Raw genomic sequence first — 17419 nt, forward strand, 5'->3', positions numbered from 1 at the left:
GAAAACAAAGGAATAAACGTAGTACTAAAAAGGCAATAAGGAATATTCAACCACATAAATTTAAAGTACAAGAGTGAACAAAACATTTATGATTCCCCAAGTGAGCAACCAAAATTTGATTTCTTTCAGGTATATTTGACACTCATTATTTAGGTTCAAAAATATATTTATAATTTTTTTAAAGGAGTCCAACTCTGCTTTTTAGTTCTGCATTACAGTCTATCTATAGTATACATAACTTTTACATATATATATTTCAATTATCAAACCACATACTAAAGTTCTAGAATATTGGCTCTATAATATTGACTGTATTAAAAGCTCTGCTATTTTTTTCAGAAGAGACAGATCAGCACAGTCTAGTTAAAACTAGCACCCACCTTCAAAGCTCCAGGCCATGGTGTATATATGTGGCCCCATAGACTTTTGACCCAAAGGCAAAATCTTCACTCTTAATAGAATATCCTGTACAAGCCCCTGAAGTCATGAGCTCCGTACTACACAACTCTTCTCACTTCCTCAAGGAAAAATTTTATCCCACAGCTCCAGGACAAGGACAACTGTGATGACAGCTGCCAGTCTTGCCAAGCTTGTCATTGATTACTGTGGGGACCAGGCCAGTAAGGTTCAGTTGCCCCCCTACCCAAACACCCACACCATGGCATCATTTCTAATAGAAAAACTGCACAAAACATTACTTCCTGGCAGTTTTAAAGTGCTTAAGTAGGTAAGAAGTACTATACTTTGATAGATGACATAAATCTATCTCTGGAAAGGCACAAAAAATGCCTTATGGGAAAGTTTTCCTGCTCTCCATGATCTCAAACTTAAAAGTGGTGAATTAATGTTGCTCCTACTGCATGTTTAGTTTTTAAAGGTACCTGATAAAGTAAAAGATGGTTCCTTCTTCCTGGGGCCCCTGTCCTTTCACTATTGAAAAGCCTGGTGAAAGCATGATCTATAGCACATAAATATTACCCAAAATATCAAAAGCAGGTCAATGAATATTGTGAAGGAGAAGAAAAGGAGGAAAGAAAAACCATATAGCAACTTAATTTTTTCAAGCACCTGTACATTTTCTATGTTCTAGTGAGAGCAGTCATCATGAATATCAGCCAGCACAAACAAAATGCAAACTTGCTGCCCCTTCCAAATAAGTCAACCCCCCTCTCTAATAGGTTGATGTACACATACATAGACCAGATCAAGAATATTCCATATCAACCTGGCACCAGTGGTCCACAGAGTTCAACCGGATTCAAACAATTTTGATGTAAACAATGTTCTGCTAAGAAATGATTCTGAAATATGGTCTATGGATACATACGTCAAAATTGCCTGGGAACCTTACTGAACTTGCATATTCCTAGACCCCAAGACCACACCCATGATTTGGAATCCCTGGGAGAGGGGAGAGCGCCTGGGAATCTGCACATCTAACAGGTCCCCACAGGTATTCTTGCGCATGATCGTGTTTGAAAACCACTTCTTCAGTTCAACACAAAAGTATGTTTCAATAATAATCATAACCATGGGTAAACAATTAACTGAGCAAATATACATTGGTTAGATAATACAATTATAAGTAAACTCTACTTTTGATTCTAATTTTGTCTACTTTCCACTTTCAAGACATGGAAGGTCATGGTAAATGCAATGTATCAATCTTGCTCCACTGCCTTAATTTTGTAATAGTCTTATTACAGTATAATTGATATACAATAAGCTGCATATATTTAAAGTGTAAAGTTTGATGTTTTAGTATATGTGTATATCTGAGAAACCATCACCACAATCAAGAAAATGAACATATCCATCACCCTCAAAAGTTTGTAATCTCACCATTCTGTCCCTGGCATGCCTCCAGACAACACTGATCTGCTTTCTGTCACTATATATTAGTTTGTATTATCACGAGTTTTATAAAAATGGAATCACGCACTACATGCTCCTTTTCATCTAGCTACTTTCACTTAGCATAATGAAAATTCGTTCATGCTGCTGTATGTATCAATAGTGCATCTCCTTTTATTGCTGAGAAGTTTTCCATTGTAAGGATATATCAAATTGTGTATATCCATTTAATTGTTGATGGATATAGGTGTGTTGTTTCCAGTTTTTAGTCATGACAAATAAAGCTGCTACACTCATTCACGGACAAGTCATTGTATGCACATATACTTTCATGTCTCGAGCAAATATCTAGGACTAGAATGGCTGAATCATATGGTATATGTTTAAATATGTAAGAAACTGTCAATCCGTTTTCCAAAGTGGTTGTACCATTCTACATTTCTGCAAGAAGTATATGTGAGTTCCAGTTGTTCCACATACTTGCTATCACTTGATATGGTCGGTCTTTTAAATTTTAGATATTCTAGTGGATATATGATAGTATCTGACTGTGCTTTTAATTTGCATTCCCCTAATGAATGGTGATGTTGAGCATTTTTTTATGTGCATATTTTTTTCATATGCCTATCTTCTTTGGTGAATTGTGTAACTTAATTTTTTGCCCTTTGTTTAATAGGTCATTTCCTTATTGAGTTTTGAGAGTTCTTCATATATCCTAGATTCAAGTCCTTTATCAGATAGATAATTTGAAATACTTTCTCCAAGTCTATACTTTGCCTTTTCATTCTCTTAACTGTGTCTCTGTATGATAAGTTCTCAATTTTGATGTATTTTAATCAATTTTCCTTTTATGGATCATGCTTGTGGTATTGTGCATAAGAAATATTTGCTTAACTCAAGGTAACAAAGGTTTTCTCCCAAGTTTCCTTCTAGAAGTTTTACGGGTTTAGGTTATGCATTTAGTTTTATGGCTGAGTTCTATCTTAGTTTGAAGAGACTTTATATCAGGATACTGCTGAATGCTTTTTCTGTGTCTACTGAGATTATCATATGATCAAATGGTTTTTTGGGTTTTAGTCTCTTAATATGGTAAATAACATTAATTTTCAAATGTTAAACCAACCTTGCATTCCTGGGATAAACCTCCCACATATCCTTTCCAGATATTGTGGATTTCATCAATTTTTAAAAAAAAATTTTGCAGCTATGTACATGGCAGATATTTGTAGTTTTCTTTCCTTGTACTGTCTTTGTATGGTTTTGGTATATGGTTACTGCCCTCATAGAATGAGTTAGGAAATATCCCATCCTCTTCACATTTCCGGAAGAGTTTGTATAGAATCAGTATTATTTCTTCCTTAAATGTTTGGTAGAATTCACTTGTGAAGCCATCTGGTCCTGGAGCTTTCTTTGTGGTGAGGTTTAAAACTCCAAATTTAAATTTTTTAATACAAAGAGGGCTCTTCAGGTTATCTAGCATTTCTTGAGTGAGATTTTGTAATTTGTGTCTTTGTACATTCTAATAATTAGTACATAATTATTAGACTAAATCAAGTTAAGATAAAATACATTCACTTTTGAGTTTAAATTTTATTTTTCAGGATTAAGTAATGAACTGTTTTCACTATCTACTTTGAATTCCTGTTGCTCATTTGTTATTGATTCATTTAAGTGGACTTTTAATACTAAGAAAACAAGGACCTCCTATGTTAACAAGCACTAAGGGCTGCAGATATGGCAAACAATTTCAGGTAGTAAAAAAAAAATACTTTCCAAAACTTAAATTGTGTCAGCAATATTCAGATAGGTAAAATACTCTGCTATAGAAGCAAGTTTATCTGCTAATAGACTAGAAGTCACTCTTATAGTAAAGAACATACATTTGTATTTTAAAATATAAAACCATCTGAGCTCCATGTTGCATTCTATAGCATATGAATAGCAATGCAGCTGCTTACATGTTTTATTAGCTGATTCTCTGTTAAACACAATGTTTAGTCATAGGTTACTGTGAACAACTGAACATAATCCAGGATAATTATGGCCTAGACACTACAAAGCTGTGTGACCCTGAGAATGTCAGATGACAATGGCATAAACTGATTCCTGACTTCCAAAAAGACAATCTACCTACAGATTAAACCTGACTGCACATTTTTTGTTGGGGTCTGAGGTGACAGGGCTTACTTTACATTATAGTATCGATGTGCTAATTCAGCTTGCTAATTATAGCTGACATGATATGGCCTGGCCTAGTTGGTGTTTATGGGTAAACACCCAAAAGACTGCCACCCAATTATGAATAGGGATTTAAAGCATTTTCAGTAGCAGCTGGCCCATCCCACTGATTCCCTCAGTCACTGCAGAGCCTCAGCAAGCCTGGCTCTATGGGAGACACAATATAAGGATAAATGAAGCAACCCGGACTTAGTGGAGGCCCAATTGGAGAATGCCTGTATCAGTCCATATGCTGGAATAAATGGTAAACACACACATTAATAGCTCATATAGACTTTAGTAAATAAAGAAATGAGGTTTTTCTCAACATGCATATTGTTGAAAAATGTTACATATCAGCAACCACTCGAATGTTCAGCCACAGAAGCACACAACTCCTAAGAATTCACCCTGGCTCAAGTCTTGATCTCTACCAGTCCATTTTCCACACTGCAGCCAGAGTGATTTTCCAAATGGAATCATATCAGTTCCCTTGTTAAAACTGCACTACATGTCAAGTTTTTATTAATTTAATAAATACATATTGAAAACCATTTATGTGTCAGTCACTATTCTATGATATTTAACATATCATGTGTGAAACATGGACCAAAAAAAGGCACATCTGGAGGCCAGAGTTACCATTTTACATAGGTTGGTTAAGGTGTCACTTCTCTGATTAATCGGGTAACATCTGAGCATAAATTAAGGAAATGAAGGAACATGTTATGTGGTTAACTGGAGAAAAGAATTTAGGCTAAGGAAAATACACCGCAAGTACAAAGGACGTTAGGCAAGGATGTGCCTGGTATGTTTGATGAATAGAAAGAAGGCCGGTGGCTACAGTAGAAAGAACAAATGGACCAGAACAGCACATGAAGTCAGAGAAGTAGTGTGACATCAGATCACATAGGGTCCTACAGGCATTCAGAAGGATGTTGGCTTTTATTACGAGAAAGAAAGCCATTTAGAAATTTTGACCTGATTTTCATGACCTGATTTTCATTATTCAGTGATAACTGGTTAAAATGTGGAGGAGAGACTCTATGGGAGGAAGGGGCAAGTGGGGACACCAGTTAAGAGGCTAGTGTGGTATCCTAGGCAAGAGATGAGGGTGGCTTGGGCAATGGGGGTAGCAGTGGAGATGCTAAGTAGTCTGATTCTGAATCTATTTGAAGGGTGGAGCCACTGGAATTTACTGAGATTGGGTATAGGGTGTGAGAAAAAGAAGTCAAATATGACTCCCAAATTTTTGACATGAAAAACTGAGGAAAGGAAGTTTTAACTCAAATCCAAACATCCTGTAGCTTACATGCCCCTGCATGAGCTTTCTTTAGCTTCCCTGTGCTCACCAAGTCCCACACTACACATAGCTGCATTTAAATTTATCACCTGTGCTAGGTTCTCACTTCTGGGCCTTCACATACACTATTCTCTCGACCTAAAACACTCTTCATCCTCCTTCTCACTTCTCTAACATCCCTACCAAATCTGTTCCTCCTTCACTCCCACACAGTCCTCAAGTCTCAGCTTGGAAAGCACTCTGGGAAATGTTCTCTGACCCCTTCAACCTGGGGATCTGCCTCTTATATGAGTGCCCACAGCACCCAGCTTTTACCCTCATGTAGTAGTATCTTAAGTCCTTGTTAAAATTACTGTCTCCCCCGCTATACTCTAAGCTGTGTAGGACAGGAAGCTTATATTTACAACGACATCCTTAATACCTAAGAGTATTTTGCACCTTGTGTTTATCAAATATTTGTGGAATTATCAGAGTTAAATTGTTTATTGTATTATAATTTGTTGGAATTACTATGCAGCCACTGAAAATAATAATTATAAAAACAGCAATATGTGAAAATGCTCATTGCATAAAATTAAGTGAAGAAATTAAATGAAAAATTGTAGGTACATAATTATAATTTAAAATGTGCATGCATATGGCCAAAGATTAAAAATAAATATGCAAAATAAAATGGTGAGATAGGTAGTATTCTGGATATTTGTCTTTCTATCTTAGAATATTTTAAAGTGCTATCAAAACAGATCTTGAATTATATTAAAAGTGAGTAGATGCAAAATATCTATAAAACACATGAAAAGAAAAAATAATAGTAAAATTAACAAACTTACCACCCAGTTTAAGAAAGATATTACCATTGTCATTGAAATTGTCTTTGTAATCCTCCTCTACCAAAACCTGATCCTCTCCCATAGAGTTAAACACAATCCTGAAATTTGGGTTTATAATTGCATTGCTTTCCTTTCCATTCCTTTCTTTTATCATTTAACCTAATGCTTATATCTATAAATATTAAAAATATAATAATATACATTATTTTTAATATAATGTAATATTATACATATGTATACTATATATGATAAAGTATAATATAGATGATATATATGATATAATCACATTTACATATGATATAAATATAAAATAACATGCAATATTATAATATTTCTCTAAGGTTTACACCCAGGGATGGAATTTCTATATTATAAGATACATTTATGTGTGTTCAATTTATGCCAACCTGTTTCCAAAGTGGTTGCACTAATTTATAAGTCCACCAGTAGTGTTTAAGAATTTCTATCACTCTACTTCCTTGATATTGTCAAAGTTTTTAAATTAACCAATTAGCTAAACGGCATTTTGTTGTGGTTTTACTATGCATTTCCCTAATTACTAGAGGTTGGATGTCTTATAGGTTTATTGGCCATTTGGAGTTCCTCTTCTATGGGATGCCTGTTCCTCTTCATTGACCATTTTTCTAATGGATTATTAACTTGTGCCTAATTTGTAGTAGTTATTTATGCATTCTGAACATGAATCTTGTATCAAGTATACCTATGTATCAAGTATCACCTGTATGTGGCTTGTGTTTTCACTTATTATATGGTTACTTTTGATGAAAAGTTCTTAACTCTAATGTGAAAACCATCTTTGCCTCTAGAGTTTGTACTTTTGTCTCTTAAGAAAACCTTCATCTTTGACAAAATTTCTTTTACAGAACACAACAGTACTCACAGTTGATGAGACAGACTAGCTAAGGAATTGCCAGGAACTTTCTGAGGATCTCTACAGGCTAGATCTAAAAATCTCACAGGGTTGGGCTTCCCTGGTGGCGCAGTGGTTGAGAGTCCGCCTGCCGATGCAAGGGACGTGGGTTCGTGTCCCGGTCCGGGAGGATCCCACATGCTGCAGAGCAGCTGGGCCCGTGAGCCATGGCCGCTGAGCCTGCGCATCCGGAGCCTGTGCTCCGCAACGGGAGAGGCCACAACAGTGAGAGGCCCGCATACCGCCAAAAAAAAAAAAAAAAAAAATCTCACAGGGTTTAACAAAAACATCTAGAATGTGGTTCTGCCAAGCCTCAGTTAAGAACCACTTATTTATGCCCCCATCATTCTCAAAGCAGGAATCCCCACTCTAGTATTCTTGATAGGTGGTCAGCTACTTTCAATATAAAGAAACTTATGAAGCATATGTGCTTGAAACTGGTCATGGAGCAAGATATCCATAATTGTATGCAAACAAGCTATAATCTACCAACTAAAGCATAAATTGATAAATTAAAAAATACTGTACACACAAACTCACTTATTATAACTAAATTACAAAGCTATTGTGAAGTTTATATTGAATACAAAAACTTGAATGCACTCTCTCTTCATTGCCTACATCAGATTTTAGAAATAAGTGTTTAAAAATCTATTTTGTAAATGAGCCAAAAAGACCTAAAAGTGTTGCATTTTGTTCAAAATGTTTGAAATTGTTAACATATTCAAAAAATAGGCCAAGACATGGTGGGGGGGGGGCTTCAGATTTGAAACTTTTAGTGAATTGCAAATACCGAAACCAAAGCTTACAAACAGAAATGTACCCCTTCAAGTGCTGAGGAACTACTCCTCAAGGAAGTACTGAGCTAATTAAACAATGATGCCTCAAACAATATACAAGCAATTTTGAAATTCTATTGTTGTGGGTTGAATTGTGTCCCCAAAAAGATACGTTCAAATCCTAATCCCTGGTACCTGTGGCTGTGACCTTATTTGGAAATAAGGTATTTGCAGATGTAATTATGATGTAGGATGAAGTCATACTGGAGTGGAGTGGACCATAAATCCAATATGACTGCTGTCCTTAGAAGAAGAGAAGACAGAACTCCACGTGAAGACACAGAGGCAAGATGGCCATATGGCCACAGAGGCAGAGTTGGGGTTAGGCAGCTATAAGCGAAGGAAAACCAAGGATTGCCAGCAACAAGAGGCTAGGAGAGCATGGCTCTGCAGATTCCTTGATTTCAGACTTGTAGCCTCCACGGGTGTGAGGATAAGTTTCTGTTGCTTTAAACTGATGGGGTCGCGAGCCACAACTACTGAGCCCGCAGTGCCTAGAGCCCGTGCTCCACAAGAGAAGCCACCGCAATGAGAAGCCCACGCACCGCAACAAAGAGTAGCCCCCACTCGCAGCAACCAGAGAAAGCCCACGCACAGCAACAAAGACCCAATGCAGCCAAAAAGTAAATTAAATAAATAAATAAATAAATAAAATAAACTGATGGGGTTCAGGGCAAGCTGCCCCAAGTTGTGCCACTCTGGCATGCAGATTATTTCCAGCTGAAAATAACCAAGGCCTAATAGACTCCAGAAGAAACCTCTGAACTTCCCCCTAAATGCCTAAAAGAACTTAAGATAGAAGGCCGGGGCTTCCCTGGTGGCGCAGTGGTTAAGAGTCTGCCTGCCGATGCAGGGGATGTGGGTTCGTGCCCCGGTCCGGGAAGATCCCACATGCCGCGGAGCGGCTGGGCCCGTGAGCCATGGCCGCTGGGCCTGCGCGTCCGGAGCCTGTGCTCCGCAACGGGAGAGGCCACAGCAGTGAGAGGCCCGCATACCGCAAAAAAAAAAAAAAAAAAAAAAAAGATAGAAGGCCGGTTCCAGGAAGGAGCTATCACAACAGATAACTATTCTAAAGTATGAACTAGGTGTGGTAGACAAGCAGGAACCTAGCAAGGCCTGTTTTTGATCAAAGTCCTCTCTGTGTCCCACTGTCTCTAGATGGCCCAGCAAACGTTTGTTCACCGAACATTTAACTCTTTTCATCTTCCTGTGAATTACCTTACTTTTCTTTTAAGTCCCAGACCCTTACCTTCTTCTTCTTAGTCCAGAATAACATATATACCTCATCTTGCCTTACTATCTTTGGAATTCTTCATGTTTATGTGAATTCCCTTATGTACTTAATAAATTTGGTTTTCTCTGGTTAATCTGCTTATGTCATTTTAATTGCCAGCTAAAAGAACTAAGAGGAAAAAAAGGGGAGTATCCCCTCCTTCACAAAGCCATCTAGTTTGTGGTACTTTATGACAGACTTAGTAAACAAATACATCTATAATCCCAATTTAAAATATCCCAATTTGTGGGAAGAACTTTTGATGACTCTATTTTTCATTGAATAAATTTATATTTTGTAATGTAATGGAACATAATTGAGAAGACATATCATTTTACTGCATCTAAATATGGCAAAATATTTTAAAAATCATAAATAGATACATCTTATTTGATGACTTTTATCTTAAATATTTGTCAAAGAAAGGTACTTTGAAATGAGACATGAAAATAGCACTTGTGAAAATATTTAGGCTGAAACATCTTCAAGAAAAAAACTAGAACTGAGACTATGTTCAATTTAGAAGAGTTTGCTCTGAGTTTACCAGGTGCTTTAGCATCTGTAGAGGAAAGTATTTTTAAAACTAAAAATACTACTGTCTAAAGAAAAGAGTAATTTGCAACTTACAAGAAAACACAGCAAATTTAATTTTTAAATTAAGCATAAGTTTGGGGTTTTTTTCCAGAAAATTATCAGTATCAAGGAATTAAACGAAGATATGGCTAATAAACTGATTCAAGTTCAGTTGCCCTTGAACAACATGGGTTTGACCTGTATGGGTCCACTTATACATAGATTTTTCTTATTAACTAGGTACCCTAGTACAACACGATTCTCAGTTGGTTGAAACTGAGAAGGCAGAACTGCAAATACAGAGGGCCACCTGTGAAGATTTTTGACCCTCTGGAGGGTCAGCATCCCAAACCCCTGCATTGTTCAAGGGTCAACTGTATGTATATGTACCAAGAATGTGTCATATGTTAAAAGTTAACAGTCGCATAATTAACATAAAAATGTAAATGTGTTAATATAAAATTAATATTAAAAATTTAAATCATTTTAATGTATAAGGGTATAAATTATATTTTAAAATGTTAATTTTGAAAATAGTTTTCAATAGAACTCTTATAGGTCGACTAATATAAGTCAATAAATATTCTAAATATGTAATTTTCATTACTTTAATGGGGTTTTTCTACTCTTAAAAATGTGGTTTCGTCAAAAAATTATATACTGACATTGCCATTAATACTCATCAAAAGTGAAGTTAATTTGACCCCTTAGATATCTTTCACACAATGCACCCTGTCATTACTTGCTCAGGTGACATCTCCTGCAAAGGCAGAAATGTTGCAAGTCACCCCCAAAGAAGGCAGAACAAGGAGCTCTCCCTTTCAGCACTTTATTCTCCCCTCCATTTCTGGGCTAGCACTAAATATGGCTTCATTAGGAAAGAATAAATCATAATGAAGGGGCTAGGGAGGAGAGTTGACAGTAGGGCAGCACAATGCAGTACAAATTACTCACCCAAAGCCAGTAGTTCCGAGTGTCAGCCCTGGTTCACCCTTAGCAGCTATAATGAAGTTGGACAAGTCACGTAACTGCTTTCAAAGGCATGCAATTTCCTCATCTATATAATGGGAATGGTCGGCTAAGAGTTGATTGGCTGATTTGTAAAAATGGCTCTCCTAGTTTCTGTTAAGAAACAGATGGAGACATATTCAGAGAACCAGAAGTAATATGTGACTAAAAAGCCATCAACATTTAGTGTTGTTTCTATGAGCTTATTTACCTATTTACTTTCCAGAAAATAAACTGCAACCATCCTATTCTACAGTTCCAAGACTTAATTAAATTTATAATTCCTAGAATTAAATGAAGTTAATTTAGTTTAACTAACTAAAACAAAGTAGTAAACAGGAGGAAAAAAATCACTACTTTTCTTGTGTATGTAAATAGTCCTTCACAAAACAGTAAAATAACAAAATCTGCTCAAGATCAACAGTGTATTTAATTTGTATACTTCACATCTTGCTTCTGCATCTATGTTTTAATCTCATTTCCAACCACAACTTTAATTAGAGATGCAATAAACTGTTCTATGATCTATAAAGATGAAAAAGCCAAATACAGTCATTAGCAATTCAAATATCTCTGCAAGTCCTTAGCATAGTTTAATCGCTTTGTATCTTAGAGCATAATTTTAAGATTTTGAGTTCAAATTAACTATACAATAGAAATGAAAGAAACTCAAGGGAACCAGGGCAAAATTACATATGGAATAAAACCAACCAATCAGTAGTACTTGGGAGCTATTCGAAGTAAGTGAATGTTTTTTTAAAGTAAATTAATACTTAGAAATGTTAAGTTTATGGCCTTTTAGAAACATTTAATTTCACATCCTAGATACTATCTTACACTGTGAAGTAATTTTATCAGAAATTATACTTTTATAAGTCAAAAAAGGTAAAGCAAGTTCTTTTCATGATGTGTGATTCTGTTATTCAATTTTGTAACTTAACTCTTTCAGGATACTAAGCTGTAACTTAGAACATCAGTAGCAACCTAAACATCCAAAATTTTTGCAGAAAACACCTAATATGCTAAAGTTTGTACCATGAGGACCCTTGGGCAGTCTGCTGAATCCGATGTACATCTTCTCAGAACAATCTTTTTTAAATGTTTAACATAAAATACACAGGTTTACAAGGAAACCAATTTTATTGAAATATTGTTATCACTTTTTTTAAAGCGTTAAATAAAAGGATCTAGTGGCAAGTTTAATTACTACCATAATACCAAAGTAGTGGTGAGTGTATATGATGTTTTGAGATCTCTGCATCAACTGTTATTAAAATATCTATGTTTTCACTGGCAATATCATAAGTACTACTAATATTACTGTGGTTTGAGGCCAACATTCAACATTGAAGAAAATGCTAAGTTTATTAGAGGTTAGTGACCTCCCATCTAAGTTTAGGGATCCCCTAAATTCTATCCATTAAGTCCCAGGCTAAGAGACACCCTGTATTAAGGAAATCTAACTAGACAATTTTTAAGATTTATATGCAAAATCAGTTTTCTTGATTCACAAAAGTTCTACAGGATTTAATAAGAGTTTTCAGAAAGAGGAAAAGCAAGAGGGAGATATGTCAACAATTATAAATTGCTTGTAGAGTAAAGCACTGGATAGATCATGCAGGTTCAAATCCTGTCTTCACCATTTATTAATTGTGTTATCTTGGACAAGTTACTTAATGTTCCCTTAAATATTAATAAGAATTTATTTTTCAACAATACAACTGGATTATTCAAAGGCAAGATGATATTCATTGCAGAGTTAATGATAAAGAGCTGAAGTGGGAAGAGGAAACATATATTTTAAACTATAATATGCCCTCACTTTAGAATTACGAATCTTTGAATAGTCTCTTGGCTCTAGGCACATTCTTTAATGAAAGTAATTATAGAAACCCAAGTAGAGTTCAGATCATTAAGTGAACAAACCTGGCTGGTATGATGTTTACAAGAACATGACCTGAATCTGAGAGTAAATTATTTCATGTTTCAAGGACTAGACATTAAACAACAGCAAGATGGTTAGGTAAGTTAATGGTCACTTGACTTAATATGATGCAGCCAATAAAATGTTAACAAAAACAATGGCAACACAGAAAATGCATATGATGTAATATTAAGTGGAAGAGCTGGATAAGCCTTCTTGGATACTATCCAACCCTGGGTTCTCCTTTGACGCTAATTTAGGTTTGGATTATATTCCATACACGAATTAGGTGGGGTTTTTCTTCTGGTCCAAATTGCACTTCTTAATAGTAAATCTCACTTATTACTAATCATTAATTTATCCCACTCATGGACAGTTCAGATTTCACCCAAGCTCCTATGTCTTTAAGCATCCTTTCACAACTTAATCACCCCTAAGCCAAGCTATTTTAAAAAATCTTCACTGAGCTCCATTGAATTCCATGAAGAGTATGTAACCATGGAAGATAATCTGGTGGGTTTCTTTCCTGCTATTTTTTATCATCCCATCAGGGTATTAACATGAAAGGATAATATAACTTCAAAACATCTGAAAAACAAAGATATGGGTCATTAAAGAAACTGCTAGATTATTACTAAAACCATGACTGAGTAACAAGATCTGAGATTAGTATTAGTCTCCTTTGTTCATCTATTGATCCAGTTTAATCAGAAAACTTGATTTTGGAGACATTACGTTAGAACACATTATCTCTGAACAGCTGGGACACAGACATAAAACTAATATATAAGACACTAAATGGTGAAACTTTTAGTTCTAAATTTAAAACGACAAAAGAACTGCTTAGAAATAAAAACTATCGTATCTCATTTTCATTAGAATAGGTAAGGCATTAAGATAGGAAAATCACACTATGTTTGCCAGCAAAATAAAATATGCCTTTGAGAAACTGCCTTTGCTAGTCACTGGGACTAACTCTATCTTCGTTGATATAATGCTATAGAAAATCAGCTTTACTAATGGTCCTAACTGGAGTCTGGGTCCTTCAAGCTTCACATGAGGATAAAAGGATCTTTAAATCAAATAATTCTATAGCAGAGAGAGAAACTGAGTAAGTACTAGAGGAGAGAGTCTGAAGAAAAATGAACAGCCTTATAAATAAAATTTGTCTTTTAAAAATTAATAAACTATCCACTCTATAAGACATTATTATTTAAATAACATAAACCACTTATCTCTTACTAGCTCCAAAAATGTAGTTTTTTAAAATGCTGGCCTAGCTGCAAAAATGATAAAGCCATTGGCAGTGAGACACAAAGAAAAGGTGAGGCTTCCAAAAACAGCTGTAGGTCAGTACACAAAATTTTGCAAATGCTGAAAGGAATCATAGTAAGACAGGGGAAAAAGGGGAAATCTGCCAAGTTAATTTTTTTTGGAATACTGAGCAACAGCATAAATATGGAACAAATGCTTGGGATATCCATTTAGTTACTAAAAATGAGTTCAGGCAATAAAGCAGCGTTTAGGGAAGCCCCCGCTGTAAAACACCTGCAAATCTGATTTGAGCACGGCATTAATATACAAAGTCTGTTAACCCTGCCTCCGAAAGGGACAGACTGCTGCCCAGCTCCAAACACTGAAAAACACTGGGCCGGACTCATGCGATGTTTACAACCCAAGTACATTTTGATTTGTAAACTCCTCACACACTGAGGCAAAATTGGAAACTTTAATCACCAAGAATTTTTTATTTGTAACTTTTTGGCTGTTTAGGTAATTCATTTTAAGAAACAATAAGCTGCAACAAATAGAAGGGCTATTTATTTCTTTGACATTAAATATATTTTCTTCCAATTAATAAATAAATCTATTTGTTCATGAGTAAATGGGAAAAAAAAAAACTCACAGCAAATTTTAAAGGGAAACCATTGAGATATAAATATTAAATGATATCTCAAGGTTTTGTAACTTTCAAATTCTGTCAAACATTATTTCTTGAAATTCTGCTTATTTAAAAAAAAACTTCTCCACTAAAAAAGTATTTATATATTCCATTACTACAGGTATCTAATTAGCCAAAAATATAAAAAATAATCAAAAATACTTTTTCATTTAAGGCTCTGTACCAGAAACTGGTAATAAATCTGTTAATTGAGAACAGTCAGTATCATTGTGGAAAGAGTTTATCAAACTCAAAGACACTTTTCAGAAAGAATAACACTAAGGCTCAAATTTTAAGTCAATAGGATGATGTCAGACTTAAACCACATGCACTATGAAGAACTAGACAACTAATGAGTCACTACATATTAAAAGAGATGACTGAGGATGGGGACAAGTGGGGAGGCAGACAGTGGCGACCTCTGGAAGATGGAATCTCTTCTCTCTGCTCGTCCTAGAAGAGAAAAGAGACACCAATGAGCATCGACACACTGTCTGCATTCCTCCCCACCCGAGACCCACCAGTCCACAGGTGTTTCTCAACCTTACAGCCAACCTCACCTTCATATATGGTACTCAGTGCCAAGAGGATGTCAAAAACACCACCCTATCCTAACCTAATTAGTACTGCCTTGAAAAAATTAAAACCTATCAAAGGTATTATTTATTTTTATACAGATATAATCTGCATCAAATGGAGCTGAAAGCAGCTGGGTTGAAAGCAATGCTTCTTTATATTAAAATAGCTTTCCAAAATTATTGCACTCAATTACTTTAAGTTACAGAGGTCATTAATTCAATTTAAAAAGATCTCAATTATCCGTATGTGTGGTGCATGTGTGTAGCAAGTGACTTCAATAAGATGCTGGGGTTTTAACTGTCGTGGCTCTCATTCAATGTCCTTGGAGAAGATAGGGTGATGAGGTTGTCTATTTACATCAGCTGACAAAGGGAAATTAACCAACTTATACAATTTGAAAAAGGTTACCTTCACTCTGGAAAGAAGCTGTAAAATAACTGAAATTCCAAAAATAATTATCTAAAAAAGGTGACTAGAGTGCATAATTCCTTCAAACCTGTAATACAAATAGGATTCTACAGAATCTGCTTTTCCTAGGTTGTAGAGTCGATAATTCCAAAGAACTAGCAAATTTTTTCAGACACCATGAGAGCTTCCACAATCAGAACTCTGAGTCACTGCTATTTTTTCACATATCCACATGTCCATATTCTATGGACAACTAGTCCATAGAAACCTCATCCAAAGTAAACCCGATAGGGAATATTTTTTTAAATTTCAGTCACTCAAGGCTAAGGTCCAAATATATACAATGAAGAGTTAATCAATTTAAGTTAAAACAGCAGTAGCTATGTTTCCACATTGCCTATCTTTACTTTCTTCCAGGTACAGTGCTGGGCATTGGGGATACAAATAGACGAGTAAGACACAATCTCTGGTCACATGAAACCGCAGTGAAAGCACGTTACTGGAAGCCCTTAAAGTCTGAAAACAGAATCTCTTCTGGACTCACTGGCTCTGGGTCAAGGGAGTATATTTTTAGCTTCTTAGATTTGAGTTTGTAGCTACAAGTAGATGACGGACGGGTGAAGTGTTCCTGGGCACTATTTGTGCAGAAGAATTAAACCCATACTCACAATCTGCCAGCCAGCAACAAGGTCCAAAGAGATGCAGTGAATCTAAGACTGAGCACGTCAATCCAAGACTACAGAGATTCGAGAAGCGACATACAGAAAAAGGCTGAGAAGTCAAGATTAATGCCTTATTTTGTGAAATCATTAAGAATTTTAGAGCTGGAAAAGACCTCAGTATTACCACCAACAAAGAAAGTCAGAAACTCAAACACTACTAACACTACCATCGCCCACTCCTTTGTTTACGAAACACAACAATAACCCAAACCAAAACAAATGCTTCAAACAAGCAGACCACGTGTTTCTAGGGCCTCTCTCCTCTGGGCCTCAAAGGTCTTCCTCAGTCACTCAACCGCACCTGCTGCAGTTCCAGGGAGCGCAGAGCACGTCCAAGTTGCCTGACTTGAGGCCGATGCTACCCGCCCGCCCGGCCCTCAAGGCCAAGTTCGGGGCCAAGGCCGGCCTAGCCCCCAGCCCCGCCGCGCCGCACGGGTGCCCGGAGCCCCCGGCCTCACGCGTTAGGGCCTCGCCCGCGCCAGCGGCCGCCGCCCCTCCCACAGCCAGCGGCTTAGCACCCGGGAGCGCCCTGACCCGAGGAGGTCGAGCGTCCGGGAGCGCTCGTACCTCAAGCCGCTGCTCCGAAAGCCCCGGAACGCGCGCCCGTTCGTTCCCGGCGCCGCCAAGAGCGACACCGCGCTCCGGCCCAGCGCCGACACTCGGCCCAGGCGGCCGCGGAACAGCCAGAAGGCGCGGGCCGACACTGTCATGGCCGCGAATCCCGGCTCCAGGACAGAGGCGCCACCTCCCGCCGCTCCAGTACTCGCAGCTGCAGGCCGGGCTCTGCCCCGACCGGGCTCGGCGGGAGAGCGAGTCCCTCCAGCCGAGGGTTCCCGAGGGCACCACGCACCGGTGCGGCCAGGAGCCAAGTGAGGGCCGGAGGCGGGGCCGAAGGAACCCCTGGACCGTCAGGGGGCGGGGCCGGGACGCAAACTCTAAGCTGGGAAGAGTACTGGCAGGTGTGTCTAGAGACTGTTGGCTTGGGATGTGGCCTGGCGGCGACTCGGCTTCTCACC

At 37.3% G+C, this 17419-nt stretch overlaps 1 protein-coding gene across 1 annotated transcript in view; it reads right to left on the reverse strand.

The window, feature by feature from the left end:
• The window catches only part of MTHFD2L (methylenetetrahydrofolate dehydrogenase (NADP+ dependent) 2 like), a gene marked incomplete at both ends in the record, with an annotated part of 135973 nt that extends 118860 nt beyond the window's left edge, over positions 1-17113 (reverse strand). The window contains one exon of the mRNA XM_079706122.1: positions 16971-17113. Coding sequence (XP_079562248.1) covers positions 16971-17113 — 143 coding nt within the window. The remainder of the gene's footprint in view (positions 1-16970) is intronic.
• Between the last annotated feature and the right edge of the window lie 306 nt (positions 17114-17419).

The sequence above is a fragment of the Hyperoodon ampullatus genome (assembly GCF_949752795.1).
Source record: "Hyperoodon ampullatus genome assembly, chromosome: 1".
In the NCBI taxonomy this organism is placed as follows: Eukaryota; Metazoa; Chordata; class Mammalia; order Artiodactyla; family Ziphiidae; genus Hyperoodon; species Hyperoodon ampullatus.